The sequence below is a fragment of the Psittacula echo genome (assembly GCF_963264785.1).
Source record: "Psittacula echo genome assembly, chromosome: 6".
NCBI lineage: Eukaryota > Metazoa > Chordata > Aves > Psittaciformes > Psittacidae > Psittacula > Psittacula echo.
The window spans coordinates 75,084,280-75,105,793 of record NC_137743.1 but is presented as its reverse complement, the minus strand read 5'-3'; the positions used below and the strand labels follow the sequence as shown (position 1 = coordinate 75,105,793).

General features: G+C 43.6%; 1 protein-coding gene across 5 annotated transcripts; it reads left to right on the top strand.

Moving 5' to 3' along the window:
• The first annotated feature begins 201 nt into the window (after window positions 1–201).
• LOC308222681 (MOB-like protein phocein) lies at window positions 202–19,812 on the top strand. 5 transcript variants are annotated; one of them, XM_080621008.1, is made up of 8 exons: window positions 853–2,233; window positions 11,564–11,626; window positions 12,131–12,231; window positions 13,739–13,781; window positions 14,034–14,120; window positions 15,689–15,768; window positions 16,514–16,625; window positions 17,546–19,812. In XM_080621008.1, exons 1-8 carry the CDS (start codon window positions 2,033–2,035, stop codon window positions 17,675–17,677), a joined length of 819 nt encoding a protein of 272 aa, XP_080477134.1. In that variant the 5' UTR covers window positions 853–2,032; the 3' UTR covers window positions 17,678–19,812. The 5 variants fall into 5 exon arrangements, with proteins under 5 accessions (XP_080477133.1, XP_080477134.1, XP_080477132.1 ...); XM_080621004.1 differs by lacking the exon at window positions 853–2,233 and adding an exon at window positions 9,430–9,574; XM_080621005.1 differs by lacking the exon at window positions 853–2,233 and adding an exon at window positions 10,058–10,338.
• Window positions 19,813–21,514: the final 1,702 nt, after the last annotated feature.

Below are 21,514 nucleotides of genomic sequence, written 5' to 3'. Positions count from 1 at the left end.
CGCTACTTCCAGAACCTTCTGGAACGGTCATGCTCGCCGAAGGTCAAAGTTGAGCCGCGCTCACTTCCGGGCTGGTGCCCGGTCCCTGGCGCCGGCGGGAGCTGTTCAGTGTGGGTCACGGCACCGCCGCGGTACCGGCGGCCTGCGGGAGCGGGGCGCGGCCCCTCCGGCCCAAAGCTAACAGCGGAACCAGAGCCGGCCGCGGCCAGGCCGTGGGGGGGGCGGTTCCGCTCTGGGGCGGGGCGCCGGGCGCGCATGCGCAGGCCGTGACCTTCCTCACGTGTGCCTGCGGCGGCGCGGTCACTTGGCGTGGGGAGCGGAGGAGCTGCCATGGTAAGTGCCCGCCGCTGGTACCGAGCCCGCTCCCTGGTCCGGTTCCGCTGAGGCGGAGGTGGGGCCTTGCCGGCAGCACCGCTTGTGGCTGTGGGCAAGCCGCCGCCCGGGGTCTGTGAGCGGGCCGCGGCCATGCCGCCACGCACGGGAGTTTCTTCAGGCTGACGGAGGTCGGCGGCGGCCTTGTCGCGCTGCGCTGAGCCGTGGGAGGGAGGGAAAGAGAGAAGGAGATGGTGGCACGGCTCGGCGCGGTGGCCACGCGTCAGCAGGGGCTGCGCCCCGCGGGGTCTGAGGCGCCGCAAGGTCGTGCAGCCCGCGGGGGGTGAGCGGTTACCCTGCAAGCGCGGGGCTGCGGGCGGGGCTGCAGCTGGCGGGAAGGGCGCGGGGTGCAGAGCTGTGCAACCCGCTGCGGGCCGCGGGGCCTGGGGACAGAAAGGAACTCGTCAGTGCTGCGGGCTTGGGCGCTCAATGTGGTTTTCGTAATCGTTTATAGAGAGCTTGCAGGGGAATGGGGTAAGGGCAGAGTTACGTTCGCTATTGCAGTAATACTTAATTCTTGTAGTCTTGCTAGCATGAGAAAATAGCATTTCTTAGTGTAGAATGCTGACGGTCATGAGCCTGGCTGCTCGTTTCTGTTAAATACAGAACACCTAAAAAGAGCCCCCAGGATCAGAGATGTCATCTGCACAGGATGAAAGCAGTAATCCTGTGTAATGTTATTGCTGTGGTATAACGTTAGTTGGCAGAGCACACCTCTTTCATGTAGCATCTTCATGCTCTGTCAGTTTGTCTTGTCCCAGTTTTAAAGCATGTCTGTATGCGCTGATGAGCCGTCAGTAAAGGGCACGTGGATGCTAGGCCCTTCTTTCTAGCTGTTTCTGTGCGTGTGGGCTCTGGGTACCTGTCCAGCAGAACGCTGTCTCCATGTGACTTGGCAAGTTGCCTAAATCAAAGCAAGTTCCTTCTTCCTAACCCCTGCTTGTTGGGATTCAATGCTTGCATTTATCTGGTACATGGGAGTTAGGCTGCTCTTCCTGAAATGCAGCCAAGTGGCAATAAGTAGTTGCAAAAAAACCCTCAAAACCAACCAAAAAAACTCAACCACCAAAACCAACAACCTGGCAAATCCCCCCCCCCCATCTCACAGATCTCGCAGAGGGAGACACTGAAGCAGTGAAGACAGAAATATGCCTACATTCCTCTTTTTAGGGGCCAAAGCTAAAGTTCCATGTAAAGCTGCAGTCTATTTGTAGCAGTCAGTATGAGTGACACCACTCTCACTTCAGACTCATGAGGTTATGTGAAATGCTGAGGCTTGAAACTACCCAGAGAAGACTGACATGAGGTACCTGGCTAGACTTTAAAAACATAACTGTCCCAAAGGGTCCTAAATCCGGCTGTGCATTGAATAAATATAGCTCGTATAATTGATAATTACGCTCACCAACCTATAGTGACTGAGGTCTTGAGATTAAAATATGTGGAGCTTTTCAGCCAGCGGAGGCGGCAGCTGCTCCATGTGGTGCTGGTTCATTTCCCAGCTGCAGTACATCTTCCTGGGGCTCAACTGTCAGGATTGCCCAGCATCTGCTTGTGTCTGCAGCAATTTCTGATGCAATCAAAGGTGGCCTTTGCAAGCTACTATTAGAAAAGTTTTCTTAAACTGAAAAAGAGAGATAATTTCAATTTGTTCTGTGTAATGTTCCTCTTGTTTCACTGTACATTACTCCCACAGGCAGGAAAAGCCTTTAGGAAATTCCTTCCCCTCTTTGATCGTGTTCTGGTTGAACGATGTGCAGCTGAGACAGTAACCAAAGGAGGCATCATGATTCCAGAAAAAGCTCAAGGGAAGGTGCTACAAGCAACAGTAGTAGCAGTTGGATCAGGAGCCAGAGGAAAGGTAAATATCCTGAGGCATTACATTTGGGTTGGATTTAGTAATGGTGTGGCGGTAACTGGAATATCATCATAAGGAAGGAATGGCTGCAGTGTAAGTGTAGCGATGGCTCACTGAAATGGGTGACTGATGACTGAAGTTGGAAGTACAAGACTCCAGGAGGAGGTAGAAACCACAAATTCTCTGGCCTTGAATTCCAGCATTCCTTTGATCATTTGTAAAATGGAAAATACCTGCCTTTTAAACTGCACTACTTCTTAGCCAGAACCTTGAAGCACCAGCAGCCTTCTGTGTTAAAATGATTACATGGCTGAATTCCTGTGACTTGTGAGCAGGGTGGAATCCCACAGTGCAGCATTCACTGTCTGGTGCTGTGCAGAATACCAGTGTCTGTAAGGATCAGGTTTACTGGACAAAAGAAAATGAGGAATCAAAATAAATGTGTCAAATACTATTTTTTGTTAGGTTTGCATGTTGAATATGCATCTGGGATCATAAAAAGACACTGTTCTCACTTCACAAAGCCACCAGTGGCTGTGGACCTCAGCATCAGAAGGTTTTTTCCCCAGCAAAGCAGTGTTCAGTTAGAAGTGATAGTGTAAAACAGGTTAAATTTCAACTTGGCCATATTGACTCGGCCTTTTTCTTTACTCTGGGTTCCTCCATGCATGTCGTCCTGGTTTGTGTCATATCTGATTCTGAACCTTTGTATTGTGAAATGGCGCTAATATTTAACTAACATGCTAATGTTCCTTTATACTCCAAAAATATAATTAAACTTAACCAGGTGTTTCTAAACAATTGATTCATTAGCAGCAGTGACAAGTTGGTCACAGTAAGAGATGGGAAGGTGCTTCTGACTGGCATTTGGGAGAAATTAGCCTTGGCTACATAATATGGACATGGACTCTCCCTTCATTTGAGAAGGAGGTTTCTTGGTCTGTCACTTAATTTCTTAGGTTTCTTGGGTGTTTAAGTGAAATCCTATTTAGTTTGTCAAGCGAAGACCTCACGGTTGTATTTGTACTCGAAAATAAATGAAAACCAATTACATACAGAAAATCACTGTGGTTCTGCTGCCTAAATATTGCAGGATTCCCATGCTTGACAACTGACTGGTGGCTTGGTTTCCTAGTACACTTGGGTATGCTAGTTTCATTGCACAATGAAAATAGAGTTGTGATCTCCTGAATGCTTTATATGTGGATGGTTCACTGTTGTTTGGAGGAATTCTGTTACATCTGTCTATATAGGGTAAAACTAAGGCTTTCTTTTTTTCTTTCAGAATGGTGAGATTCAGCCAGTGAGTGTAAAAGTCGGTGAAAAGGTTTTGCTACCGGAATTTGGCGGTACTAAGATTGTACTAGAAGATAAGGTGAGTATCCCAGCTTTGTGAATGCAGTGTAAGCTGGTTTCCAAAATGTCACACTGCTGGTGATAAATCCTGTAGTTACTTCATAGTGTCAGCAGTATTCAAGAAGTGCAGTGGTTGGTATTTGAATGGGAGCAGCTTGATTCAGCCAGCCTCTGGTACTTGTAGTACTGACTACTTCCACCCTGGCTTGAAAGGAAGTAACCAAGGAAACCTCTGGCCTGACCTTTGGGTAGATGAAGTGGCTCCTCATGAGAAGCATGTATTAGAAGGAGCCCAAAAAGGATTTGAAATTACTGAGGGTATCCTAGCTTTTGTCAGAGAAAGTTTATGGAATTGTTTTCTAACAGTTCTTGTACTTCCTACTACTAAAATCAGTAACATGGTAGCTTTCCCAAAGGGTATATTACAAACACCTGTTCAAGAAGTCAGTGTGTGGAGCTAATCTTGGTTAGCTCACTTTTGATTTTGCACTTCATGACTGTGGTAGCCCTAACTTCAGAACAAGACAAGCAAACCAACCCATACAACAGGCACTAATGTTCCTTTTCCTTGCAGGACTACTACTTGTTCAGAGACGGTGATATTCTTGGGAAATATGTGGACTAAACCTGCTGCAGTATCAGTCATCCATTCCACTAAAATGCTGAAATTTTTCTTTCATCATGTAAATAATGTCCTTTATTTTATAGTAAACAGGCATTGAGTCTCTGAAATAACTTGTGATCTCACTGTAATGATGGAACACAAATAAAAACATGTACAGTCAGAAATCAGTTGCTCTTGCTTGAGTTCCACTGGGCAGTGAAAGTCAGATGACCACCAACCAGCCTTAATTATTCCAAACAACATCATTTTATATCCTTATCTCTGTACTGAGAGTGTAAAGGTCTTTACAATAAACTTCTAAAACTATTCTGCTTCTGTCTCAGTTTCTGCTGTTGCTCAGTGAAACTGAGTCTCAGTTGTTCAGTGCACTCATCTCTCTGAAACACTTCGAGTAATGCATTGTTTTCCCTAAACTTGATGGAGTTGAGAGATCAGATTAAAATGGTTATCACAAAGATGCAGTGGTGAAGGGACCTTCAGCTGTCCTCCCTTGCACGTTGAGCTTTAGCTTAAGATAACATGTTTAACTTCCGTTTTAGCAACAGCTGAGAGGCTGGTATACCCACAAAGAGCCCTGCCATGAACAGCCTGTCCCCACAGCCATCTGAAAGCAGCTTGGTACTACTCATACCCATGGTTTTTTTTTACATGGCTCTCACTGAACTTTGCCACTAGAAAGCAGGTAACTTCCCTCAAACACTGGGCTGCTGATGCTGGTTTTAAAGCATGTTTCTTCACTGATGACTATCTCAGGCCAGGTCTCCAACTTTCCCATAACTTCAGCTGATTTGACAAATTGAATTTCCTTTATCCTTGATGCAACAAATTGCATTCCTAAATATCAAGACATTTATTTAAGTAATGCTGAAGCAATCACACTTACTTGCAACCCCCTTATCTTGCCTTGGAAAAGGATTCAAGGTTGCTCATGTAGGAATACACAAATCTAGACTTTATACCCTGTGTTTTTAGTGAGGCTTTCAGAGTCGGCATGTATACATTGATCTAGTGCAGTCTTAAGAATGTACACTGCACTGAGATCTTCTGATCCCATCTTAGGTAAAATAAATCAGCGTATGACTTAGTGCTCCTGAAATTTCAATAGCAGGAGTTAAGCCATAGTTCTTTCTCCATTCCATTGAAGGTGCTACAAAGTGAACATTGCTAGATACAGTAGAAGCCTTACTTGGGAGGTAGCAGGAAAGGACTGTAATGAAATATGTTTGTCAGAGCTTGAGTAGCCGCAGTGGAGGGCTGCAGCTTTGATATATTCTGAAACAAGGTATTTTCTGCCAGGGCAGTTTTGGGCTCTTCCCATCCAGCGGTAATAAACTTAGCACAGAGGTGAGCTGGAGCCACTTTTGTACTTAGATGCCAGTTACCACCCAGACAGTCCCTTAGGCGCTACAGTGTTACACAGTCTTGGCTATCATGTCTTTTGCTCCCCAAAACTGGGGTGTGCTGCTGGTTACCACCTACCTACTGCAGAGCTGTAGGCAAATGTCACACAGTTCAGGTTGTTAAAAACTACTGAACTATGCCAGGTTGGACAGAGCCTTGGGTGATGTCACGGTCTAGTGTGAGGTGTCCCTGCCCATGGCAGGGGGTTGGAACTGGATGAATTAAGGTCCTTTCCACCTCAAATAATTTGATGTAACTGCCAGGGAAGTTGTTATATTAAAAAAAATACATGTTTTAGTATAAAAGGCCCACCTCTTGAAACCTGCCCTACTGCAGCTTTACTTTAGCTGCAGCAATGCGCAGCTGAACCTTACCACACTAGCAGCATCCTGAAAGACAACTGATGGTGTAATGAAACACAAACTGATTGGGAAGCATTATCTTTGCATGATAAGGGAGGTATGCGGCTGTAGTCACATACCAAAGAGGGGGAAGGTATTTAACATACTTACAAATGGAAACTAGACCCCATCCCAATGAGAATCAACTCCCAACGGAGAAACATTTAGTCCTTTCAGCATTTCTTTCAATGATGTCTTCCGGAGATACAAATTACATGGGATCCCCACTCAGCAAATGGTCTCATGACGTTTGTGGCTCTTGACAAGCTGCCAGGGTGCCATCTGAAGCAGCACTTCCTCCCTTACCTCCACTTGCTGTTCCTCAGCCGAGGCAGGACCCCTGTACCAGCCCTCTCCCCAGTAGGATCACAGCAAGCTCCAAACCCATGCAGCAGTGCTGCCAAGTGCAAGCCACACAAGCCTGTTTCCCCCCAGCTCTACCCCCACCATGCTTGCAGCAGCTTGGTATCATGTTTATTCAATAAAGTATTTCGTGTGGCTCTATCCACTAGTGTTCACATAACTGATTAAGCACAAAAGTCACATCTTCCTGAAAGCTTTCATGGGAATAAGTAATTTATGGATGTGGATAAAAAGCAAACCCAAAGTATTCCTCGGCCTAACCCAATGAAGGACATACATGAACATCTGCTGGATTGATAAACAGAACATTTCATTCTTGCACCCCAAGGCTATCACTACAAGCAAGGACAAGATAACTGTTACACAGCCAAGGTGATCCATCTGCTCCTACTGTTTCTTACTCCAAGAGGGAATACCAAACTCTATATCCCTCTGGTTCTGTTATCGGAGGACAGAATCAATTACAAATGCTCTTTGCTGTGTCATTCCTGGAGGAATTTAGACTTCTTTATTCTCTGTTTTCTAGTCTACTTCAAAGCTTCAGTTTTGGTAAAAATGTTACATATTGCCCTACCTGTTTCTGGGGGTGGAGGAGAAAGGCAGGCCAGATCCCTAACAGCACAGGAATAGGCAGTAAGATTTTGGCTAAATATTCCATTTTTCACCCTTGAAGGTCTTGAGGCAATGAGGACCAGGTGAAAACCAAAGTTGATCACATTTTGTTTAGAGCCAACTTGACATCCAATCAAACAGAAATAACGAGCAGCTTCCAGGAATACCGGGTTAAATATCAAGGAGCAACTCAACAGATCAACAGATTTTAACATCTTCATTAACAAGCACTGCACATTTCTTTCCCTTTTCTGCAATGCAGTTGCAGACTGAACTAACAGATACTTATCTCTGAGAGGTATTTCTTCACAGCCAGATTTATTTCTATTTTAGAAGTGAGATGTCCATGAAAAGAAAGTCAGGGACAAATGGAAATGTCAAATCCTCAACTCCTCTGTGGTTTAGATTACAGTTAAACCTTGAGTTTGGTGACAGAAAAAGTAGAGCCAAAACAACAGAAAAGCAAATCCGAACAAGCTGCTGAATTTTAAAGGACTTAAATTTTAAAGACTGCTAGAATTGCTTTTATTTTAGGGCTGGCTAATAGCAACCTCATAAAAATGAATCATAGAATGGTTTGGGTTGGAAAGGACCTTCAGATCTTCTAGTGCCAACCCCTGCCATGGGCAGGGAGGTGACAGGCCATTTGTACCCTCCATTTTCTTTGGACCAATTTCTCCCAAGGTTATTCACCTTTCCATGGTTTCTTACACAAGCTGCTGAGCGGAGTTTCACCACAGGGTCAAACAGCTAACATCCTGGGGCAGGAATGCTGACCGGCAGTAAAAGAGTAACTAATGCAAACCCAACTGGGTGCCTGCAGCTGGACTGCCCCCTCTGTGTTACAGTGTAACGTGAATGGAGCCTCTTAGCTGGGTGCAGGCACCCATGCAGGAGGTGACCCGGTTACCTATTCTGGTCACTCGCACATTGCCCAGCTTTCAGCTCTAACCCTGCCTCCTGAACAAGGAGACAGCCTGCTCATGGCTCTGCCTCAGTGAAATACGTATTCACGGTGCACTTTGCTTTCTGATGAGAAAACCTAATTAGGGATTTTCCAATGTTTCCAATACAGATAGGTTTCACACACTCTAGCTCTCATGGAGCAAAAGGGAGAGGTTTTAACGTGGGGAAGCAGACGTTGTTTAGAGCAAATGAACCAAGTGAGGGGGTAAAACCACCCAGAGTTCACACGGTAATGCAGTGGAAGTAGGAGCAGCATCAGGTACCAGCACTCTCCACTGTTCAGGAATCAACACTCAACTGCAACTATTTACTTGCTGATTGTATCTCACATCTCTACCTTGCTGCTGCATCATTCTTGCTCACAGAATTAATTCACCCTTACTTACTTATTCTGTGCTCTTTCCTATTGTTTATCCCTTGGAAACAGAACAGCTTCCAAAACATTTTCTTCTTACTTATCCCACAGAAATAACAAATGACTCGAGTCTTCCAAAGTCTCTGCTTGCTTCTACCAGTGACCCTTGTATCAGCCAGCTCTCAGCTAACAGTGCGTTTTTATGTTTTCTTCCCAAATACAGTCAACACCCGGCATAGGAAACCTTGAAACTTAAGCTGTTTTCCATTATCACAGCAGCATGTGACCTCTGCACACCCGTCACAAGGCTGTCAATCCCGCCTTTGAAGACCTTGGAAGACTTCAGGCCTACTTCATTTGAAGTATTTTGCCCCAAATCACTGTTGTTGGGTGAGTTTTTTAAATTCGTTATTCTTAGCATTAGCAAACACGTATCTTTAATGTAGGGCTTAAGATATTTTGTAAAATCCCAGCCTTATGGTTTATACTGTATGAACTGTCATAGCCTCAGTTGTGTTGTGCAGATGGAGGACTGACCTTGTGGGAGCGCAGGCAGTCAGCTGCTGACAGTGTGGTACTGATGACACAGGGCTGAAACCTGCAGAACGCATTTCCTCACCAGCCACTCAGCTCATTCACCTCAGGGACTTCATCTCACCAACCCAACAGCTCCGCCCGCGGCCCTACAGCCCAGCGTGGAGCCGGCCTCACCCTCCCCCGGGCAAGGCACCGCAGGACAGAAACCCACAGGAACCACCATTAAAGCTGTCCCCCTCTCCCGGGGCAGGGGAAAAGAGGTGGGTTTGTTCCTCACGAGTACAGGACTCACAGATCTGCTTTCCAAGAAGCCGCCCTGGGCAACCGGCGGGCTGCCCACACGGCTCTGCCTCACACAGAGCCCAGAGCGCCGTCGAAGCGTCCGCGGCTCCCCAGCCCCTCTCAGGGGACGGCTCTCCCGCGCAGCCCCGCGGCAGGAGCGGGAACAGCACCAGCACGACCCGCTCCGGAGGCCGGGGGAGGGAAGCGGCCGGACCGTCGTTGCCTGCCCGCCCGCCACCGCTGAGGGCCGGCTCCTCTCGCGAGAGGCCCCGCCCCGCGGCGGTTCCCGCTCCCCGCGTTGCCCGCCCGTGGCTGTTCCGCTTCCTCCCCCTGTCCCGCCGCCCCGCCCGGCGCTGCCACATCCGGGTCCTGGCGCCGCTGTCACTATGGTCATGGCGGAGGGGACGGCAGTGCTGAGGCGGAACAGGCCGGGCACCAAGGCCCAGGTGAGGCGCCGCCGCCGCCAGGCCGGTGCGCGGGGACGGGCAGCTGCGCCGCCGAGGCGCCGGGCCCCACTGGCCTTCGGGGTGTCGCCGCGGGTCTCGCCGGGCCTACCGCGGCCCAGCGCTGCCCGGTGGGGCGGGAGGGCTGCGGCGGAGGGCCCCGCTCCGCGGGATCGCTTTGTTCCGCGGAGCTGGGCCGCGGCCTGGGCGAGCTCCGGCCATGGGGGAGCGGGCCGGGGGTCGTGGCTCTGCTTTCTCTGCCGGGCGCGGGAAGAGCGGTCGCTGCGGCACCACCGCCTCCCCTGCCCCCAGCCCGCAGGTTTCGGTCGCCGTGCTTCCCTCGGGTTTCCAGGCTCCGGTTGGGCAGGCAGAGCCGTGCGGCGTTCTGGACCGCGGTGGCTGGCGTTGGCCGCGGGACACCGGTAGCCGCGGTAGCGTGAGAGCTCTTGTGGAATGACCGGGTGTTGGCTGAGGCGAAGCGCTGCTCCCAGGGCCTGGGGCTTTCTGGAGGCAGGGTGTTGTTCTGACAGCGACCGTGTGTTACTGCTGTTGCTGTTAAAATGCTGGGTCCGTATCGAGCTGAGCGAGGCCCCTGTGCGATCTGGGAGTGTGGGTTGGAGGTTCTGCACCGTCACACAGGCGATACCTGGCCTGCGCATCAGGAGAGACAAGTCATCCTTGCCTTGCGTAACCTGCCCTCCCGGCCGGCGACAGAGCGCTTCTGTTCATAGAAATTATTTCTGTGCTTTCAAGGTCATCGTGAAAAGGTGCATCTCAAACACGTAATCTGCGGGTTTTAGATAGTGTCAGAGGTGTAATCTTCTGTGAGGCCTTTATGCTCACACTGCTTTGGTGAGGAGAGGTCATGCTCAGAAACAGCAGTGTATGACACAGTGTTGAAAAAATGCATCGCGTCTATGCTTTGTCATAAGGTACGGAGGTAAAATTAATACACAGCCTTGTACATGGGTTCATTCTGTACATGTTTGATCTGTGAAGGAAACAACATTGTGTGCCTTTGATAAATCTGGGGTATTCTGAAAAATAAGCTGGTAGGCTGGACATAGACCTGGGTTTGGTCTGTGTTCTGTTAGAGTTCATGTAGGTTGAAGAATTTTGTGTATAGTGATGCAATCATGCAGGTAAAAAACCTATGTGGCTGTATATAAATTGTTAATTTTGGATGGCACTGTGGTATAGCTATTCTGTATGCAAATACAGAGCAGAGGGTATTCACTCTAGATATGTTCTCTCGACATGGGACTGTATTGTCTCAAGAATAGATTGCTAAGCTTCACAGCTGGAGCATTTCCATCCAGTCACTGTGTCTGCTGGGACGGCTGTGGCCAAGTAACAAATACACACATCTGGGATGATGGTAGCTGCAGGAGATGTGGATTGCTGCAGAACACTGATGGATCTGAGGTGAAACTTCAGGAGGGTTTTATGATTAACAGGATTAAACACCGTGGGTTAGCATAGCTGATAGCCATCCAGTTATGCAGCTGCTGACTGTACCGAGAGGGTGTAGTACCAAGTTAGACCAATGCTGCGTTACATCAGCTGAGTTCAGAGGTGTTTTTAGTGGTGTGTTACTACTAGAACATACTGGGATTTTTAGTTTCATAACCGTTGTACAATGCTGCTCTCTGCAGACCTCTTTTCTTCCTCAGTCTTACATGGTCTAACATGTGAAATGGGCACTGCATGCATTAAAAAATACAGGCCATATAGGTGCTACAGGAAGATGTATGGGAGAGATAACGAAGATAATACGGTATGACTTTAACTTCAAGATGTTCTAGTATTGTAACATTAGGAACTTAAGTCCCTGTTCTTGCCAAGACTGTGCTGCTTCTATTAAGATGTAGCTTCCTGGAATTGTATAAACCACATCTATTTTCCTGCATGTCCAAGCTTACTGTAGGCTGTGTGCTTTTCTTCGGCTGCCTCTATATTTGTTAAATTAGGTTAAACTTCTCCTTTTAACAGGATTTCTACAATTGGCCTGATGAATCCTTTGAAGAAATGGATAGCACATTAGCTGTTCAGCAGGTATTCTTCCTTTTGTGGAATGTTGTTACTAAGTTCAGTTTCCCAAGTTTCGTATCTTGGTGAAGACCCATGGAACAGGGCTTGCTCTGTGTCTGCTCAGAATTGTGTTGAACAGGAGAGAATTTCATGAGCACCCTACATACATTTTAAAAGAAGTAGTAATCAATTGTGTGTGCAGAAATAACTCTTAATTCCCATGCCTGATTTAAACAAAACAGGTTAAAGAAAATGGTGGGGGTTCCTTTGTTTTGGGACGGATGTTGTAAAAAGCTGTAAAATTCACCCATTCTTTTACCTTTTCTAATTGAGCAAAGGCATATTGCAGATCTGGCATTTTTGTTATACCATTTTTTTTACCCTGCCCATCTACTCCTTAATTTTGAACCTGTCAGTCACTCCTTAAGTAAAGAGAAACAGTAAGATCCTGAAAGATGTAATGTCCTAAATATACTGTCTTACTATAATTACCACAAGATCGCCACTTATTCTCCTCCCCTTTCCTAGTATATTCAGCAAAACATAAGGGCAGACTGTTCCAACATTGATAAGATCCTTGAACCTCCTGAAGGCCAGGATGAAGGTGTATGGAAGTATGAACATTTAAGGTGAGAATCTATCTTTTGTCAGCATAGTTTCCTGATGCTAAGTTTAGTTCATCAATACTGAGTCTTTCTGAATATGACTAATCAAAAGAAACTTAAATGAACCTTGCTGTTTCTACTATTAAACATTGTTATACTTTGGTATTGATTATTTTCTGAATTCCTTGTTCTTAAGGTTTATGATGTGCTCTGATCTAGTGGTTTTAATGGTTTTGAAGAAAACGTTTGTACCTCACTTCAGAAGTTGTATTAGCGTGTTTTGAATGTGAAAATATAGTAATGAATTTCCATGGCACTTTTTCCTAGTATCATCAGTTCTTCATCTTCACTAACTGGGAATGTGATTTCCAGATGCTCCCAGTGCTTCTTCTGAAACTTGCGTTAGGTGGGAAAGCAGGAGTACTCGTGTCTCACGGTTCTTTATCTAGTTGTAAGGAAACCCAAAACTTTTTGTCTTTCTCCAGTTGTTTTATGCAGTGTAACAAATACTTTCAGCCTTGATAGTCTGTGCCTGAAAGTCTTTTTCAGTTGTAGTGTAGGTTTACACCTTGTTAGTACGTGTGTAGTAATCCTTTTTTCCTGGCATTACTTTAGTATCCTTGTGTCCTGATTCTTTTTTAATAAATACAAATTACCAAATACACTTTCAGGAACAGGAATAGTTCTAAGCTACCCCTAGATTTAAATATCTTGACTTCTTGCCTCCTGTTTTCTTTTTCTCTCCTCTGCTCTGGAATAGTTCCAGTAGACGCAGGGAATCCTCAAAAGTGTAAAAGGTTTCCTGTGTCCTTCACATACACCACCTAAAATCACTGTAGATTCACAGAAGTGACTGGTCACTAAATACTTGCTTTTGGAAAACTCATTCAAATTTTCCTGCAGGATGGAAGGGTGGATTCTCCAAAGTTAAAGAATGCACTTTCAGGTACATTCTAGTGAAGGCAGTGTTTCTAAAAGCCCACTATATAAATGATCTGTGGTGGGGCTTTAGCCACTTAATTGACCTGGAGGAAGAATATCCTACAAAGATGAAATGCTCTAGCTGTCTGAATTTAAAACACTCTTAAGAAACTGATTTTCTTGAAGTGTTCCTTATTTTAGCCCGTATTTGTGAAATAGTGCTTTTCTCCCTAACAACGTTGGGATCTGAAACACTTCCACTAACTTATTTGTTAAGCTCAGCCTCTACTCTCAGGTAGGAACTAAAATGTAATTGTTTTGCTGATTACAAATTGCTGGTGTGAATTCTGTTTCTCTCAACCTCTAGTCCTTTTATAGCGTGTCAATTCCTAGCCCATTGCCTGTTCAGGTGTGACAGCTGATATTATTTGATAGTATCGATTAAGTATGGTATTTTTCATGTGCTGTTGTATTTCTTCCACTTCACAAGAATCATTTCCCAAACTGTTAAGGGATCTGTGACAATCGGAATGTATCACCTTGGTTTTTATTAGATGTTTCCAGTAGAAAACCAAATTGATTTTGATGCTGTTATGTTCGTATTTTTTAGGCAATTCTGCCTTGAGCTCAATGGACTAGCTGTCAAGCTGCAGGTAATTCTTTTCTTGATGTTTCTATGTTGTATGAGGGAGGAGACTGGTTTTGTATTGTAAGATGCAGAGTTTGCAGAGCTTTTGTCTAAATTTATACACACTGACAAGCAGTGGTTTGAGGTAAGAGCGTTTTAGGGTTTTAAAGGGGCAAAACCCCCTTTTTGGTGGGGGACAGGACAAGAAAGTGATTTGAAAAGGTCAGCCCGTTTCTGCTGTTGGGTGGTTTTCATAACTGAACAATTGTTTTAACAGAGTGAATGTCACCCAGACACATGTACTCAGATGACAGCAACTGAACAATGGATTTTTCTTTGTGCAGCTCATAAAACTCCCAAAGAGGTATGGATGTATTCTGGAAAACTGACCCTATTGATGTAGGATTGTGTTTCACAGTTCGTATGTTCATGCAGAGACAATTATAGTAGCTCCTTACTCAAACTGACAGTTTATGTGGGCTAAGAATATCACTTAAGGTTTTCTTCTTTCTCATTCTGTTGTGGTTATGAAAGAATGGGATGAGGTAGGAAAGAACTGCTTTTTAACACAGTATTAGAGACTTCGCATATTCCCCTCTTTTCTCTTTTAATTTGTGTTGAGATAGCCTGGAACTGAGTGGGAAAAGGTCTTTGTTTCACTGAAAGAAGAGTACATGCTGAGAATAGGGTGTCCTCTTCAGACCTTGGCCTTGATCCATAGCACTAGGCATGTGAGCCTGACACTGAGAGCGGCTGCATGTGCACATTGTTTGGGGAGTTACTCCTAAAAGGTAGTGGAGTCATAAAAATCCTGTATGTCAAGTGGTGTATCAGCGTGGCAGTAGCTTGTCCAGTTACTTTAACTTTGTTCTCCTATTGAACCACTTGATACAGCTTTATTTTTACTTCTCCTTCAGAAGGTCTTTCTCTGTCGCTATTGGCTATGGTGATAGTGCAGTCTGACATATTTATCTTTGTATTTCCCCTTCCAGAATAAGGTATTGGTTCTTTTTATCCTTAGCCTTTTGCTTTGTTTTTGTTTTTTAGTTTCCTGAGATGACTTATCTAGCTCTTAAGGCCAACTTCTTTTCCACTCCTTCCTCTAACTCTCATTGCTACTGAGTGTATTGTCATGCAGTCTGTTTTATTCAGCTAGACTGGAGAATTTCAGGCTGCTTTTTATCTCTCAACATGCACCAGTCATCTACTGTTTTCCGTATCAGTAATAGCTATCAACTAATGGTCAGGTAGTGGGTGATGCAAACTGCTGACAAAAACGTACAACTGAGAAGTCTTCTTGCTGAAATTGGGGAATGACAAAACGTACAGACATTCCTGTGCTCTCAGCCTGTCTCAGATCGTTACTTTCTTCCTTCTCTACATGTACTTTATTGCAGAGCCAGGACTTGACTTCTTACTGTTTTTGGTTATCTATTGATTTTGGTTTTCTTTGCTGAGGCAAAGAGCATTGATAGACTTAGGTTCAGGTCTGGTTGGTTGGTTGGCTTTGTTTTGGGGGGTTTTGGTTAAGTTGGCTTTTTTTTTTTTTTTTATAAGGTGTTAATTTAGCCTGTAAAAGACTTACTCTGTGTGGGAAACAAATGTACTGCAAGGTAATGATCGTCCTTCCTTTCAGGGGGTGTATGTATTATTACACAGCTTTACTTCAGGAGATACATGAAATTCACTGCTCATGCACAGTCACATTTCCATAGTGACTTTTTTCTTGATAGATTCACATGGGTTGTGAAAGAGAGAAAAGAAATGGCTCACCTAAGGAAGAAGTGGAGTTAGACCTTCAGAGAAGCCATGTGAAACTTCTGGGAATAAAAGCATCAGGAAACATAATTAAAATGCTTCTCTTTAAACAAGTTATATGACAGCATCATGCACACACTCATACATGTGCTCACTCACTGTCTCTTTTTGTAGTGTCCTGCTATAGACTACACCAGACACACACTTGATGGAGCTGCATGTCTCCTGAATAGCAATAAATATTTCCCCAGCAGGTAAAAATGCTTTCTCTTGGGAGGAGGGAGAGAGGGAGGGAGTAGGTGGTACCTAACCACTTAGAAAGCATACTGAAAGGCATTTTTCATGGACTGCTACTGAAAGCATGTCAGGTCCTCCATATGTCACTTGTTGGTAGGCCTGTTGTCACGTTTAAGCCAAGGAAGATTTCCTTGCCATTTACTGGAGCTGATGGGTCCTTTTTAGGTGGGAACTGCTTCACTAATACCAGTGTTATGGGGCTTCCAGTGGTGTAGTGCCAACCTAAAGAACAGGATGGCCTTTAGAGAGAGAGACAGTGACTTAAAGAATGCTATGGCATGGACAGCACACTCAGACTGAGTGTACTTGGTGGGCAGCCCACATGTTGTCTCATAGGAACCTAACTGGCGAAGTCAAAATTGTGCTTATCTAGCAATCCAGTATTGCAAAGGAGATAAAATTGGAAGTCTTCTTCCCTTTGCCCATCAGTGCTAGAAACCAGAAGTGCAGCCCTTAGCAGAATAACAAGTGGTGTTTAACTAGAGGCAAAACCTTACAGAGTATGCCTTTTAAATGTGCAGTACATACTGACATTTCCTTCCAAAAAGAAGCAACTGCAGACACAGGTATCTGTAACACTGAAGTCTAAATTAGAAATGCAATTTTCTAGTATAGTTTAACAATAGGAATTCATGTCAACATGTATCTATCTGTCGTCTTTTTGGTAGAGCTGTTCTGTAACCTCTGTCCTGGTGCTTACAGGGTTAGCATAAAGGAATCCTCTGTAGCCAAATTAGGATCGGTGTGCCGAAGGATTTACAGAATATTTTCACATGCTTACTTTCATCACCGGCAGATATTTGATGAATATGAAGTAAGTAGTTTTCAATTACATACTGGAAGAAGGGCATTTACTGAAGTAATAGCTGTGATGTAACTGTATTACATGCTTTCGAATAGTCCTAGCAGAAGATCTGTGTTCAAATGAAGTATTGATTACAGTACATGACAGTTTTGCAAGAACTGAATTGCTATCTTACACCTATATGTAACAATGAAGATTAATTTGTAGAATTAGTTTACCCAGTTATGGTTTCATTTGGATGAAAGGTCAGAATTTGAGAGTTTTTCTAGAAACAACTCAAATTCATCTTGGTTTGAAGATTCCTGAATGTATTGCAGCACTTGGTGTAGTTAGTACTGCTTATAGAGGGTATGGTTCCTGTTTGTGTATGTCACACAACAGTTAAGGAATTGTAAAACTCCAAAGAAACAGAGGTAAGTGGTGTCAGCTTGTGCACCTCCAGTAACTGCCAACTTGTTTTCTTATGGAAAAGTAGAAACTTCCAGATAGAAAGGAGGTGAGGGGTATAGCTGGAGAAAGAAGAAACCTTTGCCAATCTCACTTAAGGCTGCTGGAATAGCTATGGGAGGGCTGTGCCCTGCTCTGTTGGGGATAGCATATGTAAGAGGGGTTTCACAATACCTTAAAACTCTCTTTTGGGGAGTGAATCAGGCCTACACTGATATTTGAATATGTTCTTGTCCAAGTGCTGTTGAATGGAGCTGTGACTTCAGCCTGAACTTCAGTGGGGTTTTTTGTTAATTGCAGTAACTATAAGCAAGCAGTAAAGATTTAAAAGAAGTATTATAAATTTACCATTTCAGCATTACTATGTCTAAGACTTGTAAATCTAATACTTACTTATAAGCAGATTTTTTCCAGTATGTTCTGCTCAATTGTTTAAAATATTCCTTCTGTATATATTGTTTTTCCCCTTTTTTCACCTCCAGAATGAAACGTTCTTGTGTCACCGGTTCACTAAGTTTGTGATGAAGTATAATCTGATGTCCAAGGATAACCTGATTGTACCCATTTTGGAAGAAGAAGTGCAAAACTCAGTGTCAGGGGAGAGTGAGGCATGATGGGAATGGCAGTATAGAGCCTGTACTGAATATAAAGCAAACATTAATTATGTACTGTATATATCATTTTAGACACTTCAATCACGTATCCTCATAGCTTTGTTTAGTATACTTTTTGTATGCTGTGTGCATTGCCTTTTAATATGGGAAATACTTTAAGTTATTCATGAGCTGTATATTCATCAATGTGGCACTCATGGTTTTTAAATAAAACTAGTAGTATCTGTTTATAATGCCTGTTAATAAAAGAATTTACAGTTCTCTAAAACTGCTGCTAAACAATCATTGAATCACAATCCTGAAGATGTGTCTGATTGGGTGGGAATAAAGTGAGATTAAGATTTCACAGCAAGCCATTTTTTAATGCAGTAGCTATATTATGTCTTAGTTCAAAGATTATTACCTGAAATATATAATTCTGCAGGAAGCTTCTTGCAATGTAGCTTATTCCTAATTTAGCTTCTATTTTTTTAAGGTGGCTTTGAAGATTTACTTTTTGGATGTGCATATTCCTGTATATGTATATCCAAATACTAATGGGATCTATAGTACTAGTAATACCAAAAGGACAATTTCACTATGCTATTGAACATATATATTCTTGATATATGTCTAACATACTCTCTGGACTTGTTCTGTTACCAGCAGAGGTTTGTGTACAGCAGGGGACAGGTTCCATCCTGCTAAGGCTGACTTCTGCTGATCTCCAGTCCACAACTTCTCTACAGAGTAACCGTGGCAGAGAAGTCAATGGCTTATACCTGTCTGTATTTATGGCAACTGCTTACAAATTATACCTCATCAATACTCGTGTTACACTACAGACCACACTAGACCAGTCTTTGCTTGTATTCCTAGTATAAACCTTCTAAGTATCTGAAATACTGACCCTTATTCTTTGCAAGAGTTAATTATTTTTTTTCCAACATACAGTTGTTTTTCTTCATTCACCACAATTATCTTCTTTGACAGAAAGATTTGGATTCATGCTTCTGTTCCCTATCAGGTGTTTCTTTCAAGTTGTGTTTGCAGATTTGCAATAACTGACAATTTCCATGAGTGCTGCTTAATTGTGTTATGTCTAGAATGATAGAATTAAATGTTTGAGATGCATACAGCAGACATACTGCTAAGCCTACATGAATGCAGGGTCTAAAAGCACTAGCAATGTTTTTATGTTACATGAATTTTACTTAGCTGTTTAAGAAGTTAGCTGGTTGTTTCTCTCTGAGGTTGCCAAGGGCCATAGTTTTATTTCTATAAGCAGGTCAGAATGGGCTAACACAGCTGGTTTTGGTAATCTACACTTTGTTTTCTACATTATACTTACTTGGAAAGAAGGGAATCCACCTATTTTTAATAAGTCATTTTTCATACTACTACTAAACATGCCTTAAATTCTGTTTTTCTTTCTATGAATCAAGCACACCTCAAGCAACTGTACCACCTGGATGTAAAGGGAATTTAAACAATGAGAAAACGGAGAGACTAAACTTAAGTACTTCAACAGCTCTTTTTGTCTCATGGTTATCACTGTATTTAATTGTCAGCAGGGTAATTGCATGAGATGTTGTCTGAGTAAAAGTAGCTTTAGTTACTGTCTATACACTTAGCTGTAACTTGCCGTGTATGGACCAGGTTACTCGATTGTGATAGCTACCGTGAAGTTGGTGCTGCAGGTAGGAAAACTGTGTTCCAGACGGAGTGCAATGGATTTAGCTTGGTTACAGTCTGCTGCAGGACCATCCAGGGTGGGTCTGCAGTTCAGACACTCTGCATGCTGCTGTTGGCCATAGTGACTGAGATGGGCAAACCCATGTCACTGGTGTTGCTAATGACATTTCCTCTGCAAAACTGAAGAGAATGATGTGGTGCTCAGGACTGCATTAAAAGTTTAAAACCTCTTTTTTGTCCTCTTATGCTTTAAAGAGTTTCACTTCAAAACAAAACTCGGAAGTTTTTGTCCTGTTTATTCTCATTGGGATTTGCACTGTAAAGTTAACTTGCTCTACTAATCTGATTTTATATAAGGCCTAAGTGAAACACTGCTTGTATTTTCCCTTGCTGTTGTTTACATGAGTACTGTGTACACACACATGTGCCTGACGGTACCATAGAACTTCAGTTAGCCTAAGCAAACCATTGATTTGTCTAATAAATATTAACAGACTTAATTTAGACTCTACATAATAGGGGAACTGAGACTGTCTTTAAACTATATTGTAAAAAAAAGGATAAAATTAAACTGTTTCTTTATCCATACTGCTATATTTTGGCAAGTTTTTCTCGTTCTTCATGTCGTCCAAGAACACAGGTGCCAGAGTGCTTCCAGCAGAAAGGCTGGTGCTTTCCCATCTCTGCTACAGGATAAGCTGGAGTGAAGTCTTCTCTCTTCTTCCAAAAGTAGAGAAAGGTAATGCTTATCAGCATCCTGAAGTCAGAGCTCAAATTTATACCTCTCAAATCACAAAATGATGGTTCTGCAATTAACAGGGAAGATCTCAAAGAGGACCTTCCAGATGCCCCAGTAAGCACAGTATGACAGCATGTCACAGATGCAAGGGGGCATTGCAAGCAAAGCATAACTTTCAAGTAGCTTTTTCCTTAGTCACTGAGGATTTTCCTGATGTTTGGTTTAACACAGCTTGCAACAAGGCAGTTATGGTGATTTTGCTACTTTCCTTTTAAGATTTCAATTATATTGGAGGTTGTTAAAAGTTTAGCTGCTTAAACACATCAGAACATGTCACCAGACAGTTCCTCTAAACCACTTTGTCTCTTTCAGATCGCACTAACCTGAAGTCCAGAGCGTTCACTTATATTCATTCCAGTTGTCTAAATTCTGATGCAGGAATTTGGCTTTGGAAAGTCTAAATCCTAGCTAATGCTGTTCTCAGAATCCAGCCATAGGGAATTGTCAAGGCAGCAACCTGGACATTCTACCTTCAGAAGATTAACATTAAGAACAAGGCAGATCGGCTTTTAATAGATGGCTGTGCTTTGTGAGCTGCATGCAGCTATAGTAAAAACTGCAGAAAAGGAGCTCTAGCTTGAGAAAAGGCATACATTGATCTAACACAGCATCTTGTCAGCATGAGGCAAACGTAATGAAAAAACTGGCAGCTGATTTAGTAAGTGCTTTTAATGGCGAAAGCTTCCCATCAGAACTATAGACCAGATCTTCACAGTACAAACAGAAAACATTATTTTACAGACTAGAAACAGTGAAGTTAAGCAGCAGTTTATTGCAGCTGGCCAGGAACATAAATAAACTGTTCTGACAATCAGGAGCAGGGCACAGTATTAGTGGACGGTTTCTTCCTGCTTGTAAACACTAGAAAAGTATTTCCTCTCCAAATAGTTTAAGCATCAGAAAGCATAAACAGACTTTTGCAGGGGTTCATGAACAGTTGCCTCTATCTCTGTTCTTCTAATAGCTGTTGTCACATAACAGGTAAGGGACTTTTCCATTACGTTTCAGGCACGCAGGCTCCTAACTGAAGCCCTGTTACTGAATAAATAAGCGTACTTGCTTGGTTTTTTTGTCAGAGAATGCGACCATGCTTTAAGTTTGATTTGCAGTTCTTTCAGTAAACAGATGAGCATGTAAAACAAATTCTGGTAAAATGAAAACTGAACAGTGTGTGCATAACATATCTCTCTATAAATAGGAACATACAAAAACCTCACCTTGCCAGACTTATTGTGACAGCTCTTCTGATTGACAACCTTTGTTTAATTAATGGCTGGTGCTGGTCACAACACTAATAAAGGCACACCTTAATGCTCTGGTTGCTGTAAGACCAGGTGACAAAACAAGCAGCTTTAGTTATAACA

What these genes read in the sequence shown, in the direction of transcription:
- LOC308222681 (XM_080621008.1), top strand. Translation starts at nt 2,033, where the DNA reads ATGTTCCTCTTGTTTCACTGTACATTACTCCCACAGGCAGGAAAAGCC. An exon ending in GACTAGCTGTCAAGCTGCAG is followed by an intron (nt 13,782 to 14,033) that starts GTAATTCTTTTC and finishes TTGTTTTAACAG; the next exon opens with AGTGAATGTCACCCAGACAC. An exon ending in AGATATTTGATGAATATGAA is followed by an intron (nt 16,626 to 17,545) that starts GTAAGTAGTTTT and finishes TTTCACCTCCAG; the next exon opens with AATGAAACGTTCTTGTGTCA.